At 53.2% G+C, this 10166-nt stretch overlaps 1 protein-coding gene across 3 annotated transcripts in view; it reads left to right on the top strand.

The window, feature by feature from the left end:
- Positions 1-10166, top strand: part of TESMIN (testis expressed metallothionein like protein) — a 30607-nt gene that overhangs the window by 186 nt on the left and 20255 nt on the right. For all 3 annotated transcript variants that reach the window (XM_077766522.1, XM_077766523.1, XM_077766524.1), the window contains exons 2-5: positions 328-872; positions 2086-2244; positions 4302-4422; positions 6727-6803. In XM_077766522.1, coding sequence (XP_077622648.1) covers positions 402-872; positions 2086-2244; positions 4302-4422; positions 6727-6803 — 828 coding nt within the window. In that variant the 5' untranslated portion in view covers positions 328-401. The remainder of the gene's footprint in view (positions 1-327; positions 873-2085; positions 2245-4301; positions 4423-6726; positions 6804-10166) is intronic.

Raw genomic sequence — 10166 nt, forward strand, 5'->3', positions numbered from 1 at the left:
GACCCCTCTGGGGACAGGCCCTGGGGGACGGGGGCGGGGGAGACCCCTGCCCGTCAGACCCTCGGGGACGGAGGGACCCCTCCCAGGGCAGGCCCCGGGGACCCCGCGAGCCCTCCCGGATCAGCCCCTCGGGACCCTGGGACCCCTCCCGGGTCAGCCCCTCGGGGACGGGGGTGGGGGGGACCCCTTCCCAGCCAGGCCTTCCAGGCCCTCAGGGACGGGGAGGCCCTTCCAGGTCAGCTCCTGGCTGGGGGATGGAGGAACCCCCCTGGGGGGCCCGGGGGGCGGGCGCGGCCGTGACCTCCTCACTTGGCCGTGTGCTCGCAGGTGCTCGGCTCCCGGCCCTGTTGCCTGCGGCGAGGGGTGCGGGGCGATGCCCGGCCGAGGTCCCCTCAGCGGACATGGAAGAGGCGCCCCTGCTTGGCGGGATGACCAGTCCCGGGGAGGAAATGGTGACCGACCTTTTCGGCGCGGAGAGTCCGTTTGTTTCTGAAAACCTCACCCTGAAAGCCCCCGTGGTGGTGAAGCAGGAGGGCGAGATCCACGTGTTCAAGGGCGACTACCTGAGCCCCGCGGGCCCCGGAGAGCCGCCGCTGCCCGCGTTCAGCCCCCCGCTGCTCGGCGCCGGCGCCGGCCAGGTCCAAGTGAAGCTGGCGGGGGACAAGGACGGCGACGAGATGCTGGCCGAGTACCCGCGCCTCCCCGAGCTCAGCCCCCTGGAGGACGCGGTGCTGCCCCTGGCCCCGCAGCCGCCGGCCTACAACGTCCACTTCCTGTCCTCCCTGCTGGCCCCACACAGGAGTCCCGCCGTCCTGCCCCTGGGCGCCTGGGCCCGGGAAGGAGCCGCCCCGGCGGGCGTCCGGGTGATTCCAGTAAGATCCATGTGGGAAGTAGGCTCGGGACCTGTGTCACCCTGTCCCAGACGGAGAAGCGAGCCCACTGGCCGTCCCCAGGTCTTGCCCCCGCCCCCCAGCGTCCTGGCTCCCCAGTGAGCCGGTCTGCCTGGGGGAGAGTCAGGTTCCGGGTCCCTGGTTCAAGGGGGGCGAACGCTACGGAGAGCCCAGGGCGGGAGAGGGCAAGAGCCAGCAGGCGCGTCATCCCGGGCCCTGCTGCTGTCACTGGCTTTAGGGAAAAAGCCCCTGTTGACATTAGCGTCACGAGCACCTTGGAAAACGCAGCAAGGTTAGTTTGCATGGAATCAAAAGGCGAGAGCAGCAGCGCTCTGCTGCTGAGGGGTTGTTGCAGGGCGGTGGGGGCGGGGGCGGTGTATGGAACACAAACCGAGTCTGCGTAGGTTCCTGCTGTCAGCTGACGGGACGATCCCAAGGAAATGCGTGCTGCCCCCTCAGGGGCCCTAGTTTGGAAAGTCACTGTATTCTCAGCAAATTTTAGAAAGAATCCTCACGATTTCGAAATGCCGAAATCTGATGGTAATTTCTTTAACCCCTGAGTCTTTTTAGTGTTTAAATTCCACTCATCTTCCGTGGCATCTCTCTGGTGGCGGCGCCCCGTGTCCCTGAGTGGGCCGCTGTCACCGACCGTGGCTCAGAGACACGGTTGACAGTTCCTCCTGACCTCAGTGTTTCTTGTTAGCGATCATCCTGCCACGCGGTCAGGAGGGCACTACTGCGTAATTATAAGTTTGCCTTTAAATGTGTTATCAACGTTACGGAAACATCAGCAGGGATTGTAGGCTTCTGGAGGAGAGAAAAAACAAACAAAACAAAACAGTCAACTGGAACATCTAACACAACCTAATGAGCGAGCTCTAAAAACGGTGAGAAAGGGGCAGCTGGCCGGCTAGGGAGCCTCAACAGCATGAGCACCACATAAATCACACCTCCATCCACACTTTGTGGGCAGATGGTTTCAGTCCTCAGGGCCCTTACTCCCCAGCGAGGCTGGTCGGATGGCTTATCGCGCCCCCTGTCGCCCCCCATAGGGAGAATGGTAGTGAGGGACAGAAGAAGGAAAGGTAAGGGCGCTCTTGAAAGGCATAACTTCTGCAGAGAAGTGTCCACATTAACGTAGCTGTGACCCCGCGTCCACAGTGTGACTTCTAAAGTAAAACATTGCTTTGTTTAGGTGGAAATAAAGGAAGCCGGTGGTGCAATTCTAAGTAACAACCCGGAGGAAGCAATGTTTCAGAACGTTCTCGGCCCCGAACCCTGTTGCAAGTTCCCATCATCCCAGGAAGCAGAGGACTCCTCTGGCTGCTCTCACAAGAAGGACTCTAACCCCATGGTAATGATGCCCAAAGAAATGTGTCTAACAGGATCGTAAGCGTTTGGCTCTGATCACTGCCAAGTCAACAGGAGTCATTGATTTACTTGTTGAATCCGCCTTTTTGTCTGTGTCGTCTCTTAAAAGGGGCGTAATTAGAACCTTCCTAGGGCTCCATCCATTTCTAAGATTCTCATCGCCCTGGTCACAGCAAACCAGACAAAGGTTAGGACGTTGCCGTGTCACTAAGGAGGTAACTGCAAGTCCCATCGGTCAGTGCAGACCCGGGTTGGCCCCGGGATGGGGCGGCCTATAGGACTCTGTGCTTAGTTGGGTGCGGGTGGGGGGTGGGGGCGGCTGGAGGTGTGGTTCTGTGGCTGCTTTCCTTCGTGCCTGCCTCCAACCTCCCAATCATACCAAGTAATAGTCTCATGAGATGGGTGATCCGTAACGCCTGGGGTCTGTGTGAGAGTTGTACATGTTTGTGTTTTCATTTAACCCTCCTACCAACTTGTTGCCTTCTACATTTCATGGTTAAGAAAACAGAGATGTTACATGGTGTGCTCAAAAGCGGTGTGTCTCGGACCCCCTGGCTCCGTGTGGTGAGGCCTGCGAAGGAGAGGACCCCGAGAATGGGCCCCCACTGTTCCTCTAGCAAAGAGTCCAAAGAACCAGAGACTGCCTTTTCCCTGGTGGCTCTTTATTCCGAGAAAGGAGGCCTAAGCTCTAAGGCACACACTTGAGCTCGGGAATCCTGGGAGATGAGCTCATCACAGACTGTGGCTTGGTCGGGGCACGAGGTAGCACCTGCCCCCCTGTCCCCTGTCTGTGGTTTCACTCTGGCCCATGAGGTCTGAGGGCAGAGCTTTTCCAGAATGCCCGGACCAGGGGGACAGGATGAGAACCCTTCCAGTGCTACCAGACTAGTGACTGAGCAGTGTGCACACAATCCCGGGGGGCACAGCAGGGCCTGGGAGAGCCTTTGCCCCTGTTATGTGCACCTGTGTGTGTGTGTGTGTGTGTGTGTGGCTATGACTTTATCCTCTGAATATAAATAGAATTCCAACCAAACATGAATACCGACCTCTTAGCCAATGTCAGGGCCAGCTAAAGGTCTGACCCAGCGATCAGCACCTTGGGACCAGCACCTTGTAAGGCTCTATAACATGCGTTTTTCTGGTAACATCAGTCTTTATGCTTATTTGGGTTTTCCTGTCTGGGAAAGCTGGGGACCACAGCTTCTCCGGGTGTCTGTGGTTTGACTGTGAGAATTAGGAGCTGTGCGTGGGGAGAAGCCACGACTCCTCTTCCCATCCAGGCTGCAGCACCTGGACCGGGACTGCACCTGGGGAGGACTCTCATCTGTGCATTGCTTGGCTTCTGTCTGTGACTGACGGGCCTGGCTCGCTGAGGATTTGCTTGTGGTCAGAATCCACCTGCGTGATCTGAGAGCGCCCATCAGGCCCAGGAACACTGACGTGGCCTCTTAGAATCTCCCGGTTCTTGGATTAGCCTTTCTAAACTGTACTTGCAGGGAATAAGATAAATGTACATTAAAAACAAACACACCACGTGTACAAGAATAATAAATGCGTGTATAGCAGGAGAGAATAACTCATAAAATTAAAGATTATTCCAAGGATGTGACCAGTTCCAGAGCTGGAGTTGGGGACGAAGTCTTTCTTACATTACCTGGATCTGAACGGGGCTGGGGCCGGGCGGGTCACCATGCCCTTCACTGGTGCTGACGGCGGAGTCCGAGGGCGGTGAAGGGAGCCCTGGCGCGTGGCCGCCTGCCCCCGCCCCTGTCTCTCTGCGGGCCACCCCCTGTAGGGGAAGGCGTCCGCAGGAACTTTGGTCTGCACACTGGACACATCTCACAATGCACTTCCGGGGTGCGGTGCCTCCGGAGAACGCATTATCGTAGAGTAAAAACTCGAGAACAGAGCTCCAGTTTGCCGTTTTCCACTAAAACTTAAAATCTGGATTAAAGTTGCTTTCTCAGATTTAAGTCTCTATAGGCTCATACTACTGGATATCTTTTAAAAATGAAACGTGATCATTATTTCTCATTTTAGGTGATATGTCAGTTGAAAGGGGGCACACAAATGCTGTGTGTAGACAATTCTGGCACGAGAGAGCTAAAAGCACTTCATTTGGTTCCTCAGTATCAAGACCAAAATAATTACCTACAGTCAGGTACGGAGTAAACTCCTACCAAAATTGTGTCCTATGTCATACGTAAGTTGTAAGTGAATATGTTTGGTTTGCATGTAGAGTGAACGTAAAATAGGCAGTTGGGTTGTGAAGCAGGCAGTTTGGCAGATCTCACAGCCCTTATGGGTGAACTAAGAAAAGAAAACAAATCTGTGTAGACTAATTGACATGCACTGTGTTCTTGGATAGCTACCGCCTAGTTTTGCTGGCCGGAGAGAGCTTTCGGGTCCCAAGGGGCGACTGCTCTCACCAAAGGGTGGGTGTGCCCAGAAGGGACCGGGTGGAAATACCAACCTTTCCCACATCGCGTGGGGGGGCTGAGTGTTCAGGTGTGGCATAAACCATACATTTTGATGGGAACGTTTTCATGTAATAGAAATATGGCTGTGCTTTAGTCACCACGAGGTTTGAAATAACTGTATCAAGTACTGATTTCTCTACCACTCACTCAGAAACATCTTCAAACAGGCATCATGATAATAAATGACCTATAAGTACTTGATTATCTTCAAATCACTTATAAATGATTAAAGAAAGAATAAATGACACGACTTTAGGATTGTGTTTGCAAAAGTCAGACACTAATTCCTGAACACTGGGCCTCTTCATGTGGCTTATATACAGAACCATTATTCTAAATCTTGAGTTAAGCAGGATATGTTATTATCAGATGTTTCACTGAGCTTGCCAGTGGTTTATTTTTTTTTTGTTTTTGTTTTTTTAATGTTTTATTTATTTCTAGGAGACAGAGAGAGAGAGAGCGTGAGCAGGGGAGGGTCAGAGACAGAGGGAGTCACAGACTGAAACAGGCTCCAGGCTCTGAGCTGGCAGTCAGCACAGAGCCCGACTCGGGGCTCGAACCCAGGAACCGCGAGATCACGACCTAAGCGAAAGTCGGACGCTCAACCAACTAAGCCATCCGGGCGCCCCTGTTTATTTTTGTTTTATTTTGTTGTTGTTGAAGTAGAATTAGCATACCATAGTAGGCAAGTTTCATGCACACAGCGTAGTGATTTTGCATTTGTGTACACCGGGAACTGATCAGCACGAGAAGTCTAATTACCATCTGTTGCCTACAAAGTTGATACGATATGTTGACTATGTTCCCATGCTGCTCCTGCCAATAATTTAAATCAATATTAAAAACAAATGTCCTTCCAAGTGAAATGTTGGAGTTCATGGCTAAAACAAATATGACTTCTATCCCATCCTGTCTATATTTAGAGATAGACCAAATGCCTTCGAGACATTTACTTTTCTATGATACAGGATTGGGGTTGGGGTTTTCTCTTCTAGAAGCCCTTTGCCACATGCCCATGAGTTTTCTACAGGTCAGAGAAGCATCTGATCCTCTATACAGGCAGAGAGGGGTTCTTTCCTAATTCCCTTCTTTCTGGAACATGACGAAATCCTAACGCGTTTAGATCCACAGAAGGAGAGGGTTTATATAATGTTCTCCAAATCTACTCTCTTGTCACAAAATCACACACACACACACACACACACACACACACACACACCGTGTACATATTAAATACCAGCATAAAATCAATGGATCCTTTTACCAAAGTCTCAAGATAGCATCACTCAAAGGGTGCACAAGCCTGGAGCAGGAAATGTGTTCAGTTGGTCAGGACGCTGAGACGCATTCCTTCTTCCACTTGGACTCATGCACACAGAGCTTTTCAGGGCCCTTCATGTGTCACTAACGTTTTTCACCCTTAGACCAGAGAAATAGTATTAGTTCCAGCAGTTAAGTAGTTTGGTCCAAATAGCCTTTTAAGTATTTACATCCTAGCAAGTTAGTGACCATTTGAAAAAAAGAATACACATAAATTGAAAGTAGTTTACACGGCGTCCAACAGATGTCGCTGTGCTTTCTCCAAAAGCGTGACATGCAGGGACAAACCGCTGGGTTTGCTGCGGCACCTGAAGGCCCCACGGCATGCGGTTTGGGAACCTGGGCACTAGCAACAGGTGTGAGTGTGTGTGTGTGTGTGTGTGTGTGTGTGTGTGTTTAATATAGTAGGCTATCCTTGGAAACTTAAGTAGCTTTATGACCAAGAAAAAGGGTGTAATAAGTAAAAAAACAAAAAACAAAAAAAACAAAGAAACATTGACTTAAAAGGTTTTACAGAAAAAAAACCCAAATAGGATCAAGATAAGTTTAAGTGATTTTGCACATGATAAATCCATGATACAGGATCATTTTTGTACTTTCTTCAATGTGCAAGCAGAAAAGGAACAATATATGTTATAAATTAATTTTAATTGTCTTCCTTGCAGATGTCCCTAAAGCAATGACTACTTTAGTAGGAAGATTTTTGCCAGTGCCAGCAAAATTAAATCTCATTACACAACAAGTGAGTCACTGTTTTAAATTTTAAAAAAATATGCTTGGGCATTATTTTCTCGTAACATTTCAATTGTCGAGGTTGGACTTACTCAGGAAATAGAATTTATCGTCTATTCTAAAAGCAACAATGAGACCTTTACCAAGTACTCAGTGCCTTCGCCACTGGGTCCAACTCCGGGGGTCGGGAGGGAATGGAGTGAGTTCAAGGCACAGTTCTGTGCCCACCTCGGGGTGGGGGGCTGTCGAGCCCTTTCCCACGGCCTCTAGACCGTCGCTCTGCCCTGTTTGTTGAACTTGTCCTCTGTGGCCCAGCCATCCGCCGGCACGTGCCGCCCATTTGGTATAGAACAGGTTTCAGCTTCCCGGGTGTAACAGAAATGCTTTCCTCAAGTTTTAGGGGGCGCCTGGGGGGCTCAGTCGGTTGAGCGTCCGACTTCAGCTCAGGCCATGATCTCACGGTTTGTGGGCTGGAGCCCCGTGTCGGGCTCTGTGCTGACAGCTCGGAGCCTGCAGTGGTGACAGCCAGTGTCCATGGCGCCGTCACATGCCCGCGGGCACGCGGGCCACTACAGGCGAGAGCTGGTGAGTCCAGTGTGTGTCTGTGAACTGAGCTGGAACGCAGCCAGGACAGAGAGCGCTGGTTCGTGTGGGGGACTTTCACTCGCTGGGGCAGGCCCGGTCCGAGCGCGTGGATTACGTCGGTGAGCTCATGCTAGGTGTCCCCCCCAAACCAAAGCAAAGGAAAACACGTGACTCTGCCCCCTGCAGCTTACGTTTTAGTGTGGGGGACAGCCAATGGGCAAATCTAATACACAAATTACACCGGATGCTAGGACAGCGGAGGTGGGCGCAGGGGGCTGGAAGGCGGGGGCGGGGTGCAGGATGCAAGTTTAAACAGGGCAGTCAGGTTTGGCTCCGCTGAGGAGATGACAGTTGAGCAAAACCTTGAAAGAGAGGAGAGGGTGAGCCAGGTGCCTGCCACCAGGCAAGCCGAGGGTCAGCCTGCTGTGGAGACAGCGAGGAAGCGAGGAAGCGGGCAGTGAGCTGGGGGCTGGAACGGAGCGAGTAGAGAGAAGGTAGCGGAAGACCGGGGGTGGGGGGGGCGGTAGATGAGGAAGGACAGGACCGGGAAGGGCAGGGGCCGGGCGGGAGCAGGGGGGAGTCTGTGAGAGGTGATGGCGGGGGATGGCAGCTCACACCGGGGTGGGGGGGCAGGGGAGCACCCCTCCCCCCTGTTGGCTGACAGCAGGGCTCCTGACGGGCTGGTGAGGGAAGCGAGAGGAGGAGGAGGCAAGGGTCCCTCCGAGGTTTTCAGCCTGAACAAATGCAAAGGAGGCGTTTCCACCCAGAGACAGGAGGGGGTGCCGGAGGTGCCCGGGGACCGTGCCACGCAGGTGTCGGCCACACGGGTCTGCAGGTCAGCGTGAGGAAGGGCTGCGCTGGAGGCAGGGGGTCGCCAGGGCATAGAAGGCATTTAAAGCCGTGGGCCCAGGGGAGATCTGTGAGGCGTGGGTGTTTGTCCAGTGAGTAAGTCAGTGTTTCTCAAACGGCACGTGAGGCGGGGTGCTCCGAGCCGGGGACCCCTGAGCGCCGGGTGCGGAGAGTCTGTTGATCCTGGACGGAGGCCGCCTGCCTCCTGGCTGCCTCCCCACCAGCAGCCGCCCCGTCCGGTCTCAGCCGCGGTCGGAAAGGCGCACCCTGGACTTGCTCCTGGGGCTCAACGGCGGGACACTCGAAGCGCCCCTTTGGACCACAACCTCCTTTCTTACCACCCGCTCCCCACCTTCCCGTGGCTGTGCCCGTGTCCCCATGTCCCCGTGTCCGCTGCCCCCGGCTTCTTGTCCAGTCTGGAGTTTGAGGGAGTCATTTTAGCAACGTGTTTGCTGCTTCTTCGCCACCCCCCCAACTCTGCGTGTCTGTTTTTAAGGATGTTGTTTTTAAGTCATCTCTACCCCCAACGTGGGGCTCGAACCCACAACCCTAAGGTCCCGAGTCGCTCGCTCCCCTGACTGAGCCAGCCACGTGCTCCCGGCTTCTGTGTGTATTTGAAGCAGTTCGCTGCTCAGTTTGCTGCGTGGACCAGGAGCCTCACCGTCATTTGGGAAGTTGTCAGAAATGCAGGTTCTCGGGCCCTGCCCCAGACTCCCCGACCCGGAATCTGTGTTTCAGCAAGATCTTAGATGGTATGGCTGCGACACACTGCCTTCGAGTTCATGCCTTTACCCCCAGGGGACAAGGTCATGGGTTCTCGCACGAAGTTGCTCTAGATTTACCCCCTGTGCTGTACTGAGGCCCTCTCTTTCTCTCTCCTTTACTTCGGTGCTAAATAAGCACAGGGGAAAAGAGAAATTGTGCCTGGTTTATGCACAGAGTTGCCTCAATCCTGCGAATCAGGAAATCCTTTCTCCAAAAGCATGTGAAACTTTGGGCCACCACTGGGGACGCCGGCCTGGCAGGTGTCTGGGTGGCATGAAAGAGATGGTCTCAGGGACCTGTGAGCACTTCCCTCCTGGGAATCGAGTGAGGAGGGCAGATCCCCAGGTGGAAGAGAGGGGATCTGGGGGAGGCTCCCCGGAGGACGGGGCTTCATACTGAAGAAGGTGGACCCAGGGTGGCTTCTCGGTGACTTCAGGCCCCACAGGCAGTGGTGACACATGGTTTAACAAGGCGCGAAAGACAGAAAATGAGAATGAATAAGACATTTTTGTTTCTCTAAGATTGTACTTTTTTTTTTAAGTGTATTTATTTAAGGAGTCGACACCCTAGGTGGGGCTTGAACTCACGACCCCAAGATCAAGAATCACATGTTCCACCAACTGAGCCAGCTGGGCACCCAGCCGGCCTGTCCTTTGTATAGAAAGCTTAATTTTTAATTTCAAGTTGTCAGGGGAGGAGGGGACAGGGATAGGGTATCGAAGTATGATCTATAGAAATCACCTCAAAACCTGAATTTACACAGAACTTGACATTTCTGCAGGCTTCCGAGAAGACAATGAGGTCATTGCGGACTTTGCCGCCCCTTCCTTCTCCCTGGGACTCCCTCTGAGCCACACTAAGGAGGAGCAGAGAGAAGGGTGAATGACAGCCTAGAAGGCAAAGGGCACGGGGGGTACGAGGCTGTGACGGTGCCCTTGGGTTTGTTGACTCTGACTATCACGTTGTTTTTGACTGGACGAGAAACTAATGGTTGATAAGACTTCAGAGGTCAAGATTTCTTATGTTATACCAAGAATACAGTCGTAATCAAAGAACAGTTTGGGTGTACAGTTTGGAACTGAATTTATTTCACAATTTGTAGTCATAAAAATGAAGCAGGTGTGTCCGTGACAGTGTCGCCAGCCCGTCAGCCATGGCTGTGTCGGCTGCGCAC

This window comes from Crocuta crocuta, unplaced genomic scaffold (assembly GCF_008692635.1).
Source record: "Crocuta crocuta isolate KB4526 unplaced genomic scaffold, BGI_CrCroc_1.0 scaffold636, whole genome shotgun sequence".
NCBI lineage: Eukaryota > Metazoa > Chordata > Mammalia > Carnivora > Hyaenidae > Crocuta > Crocuta crocuta.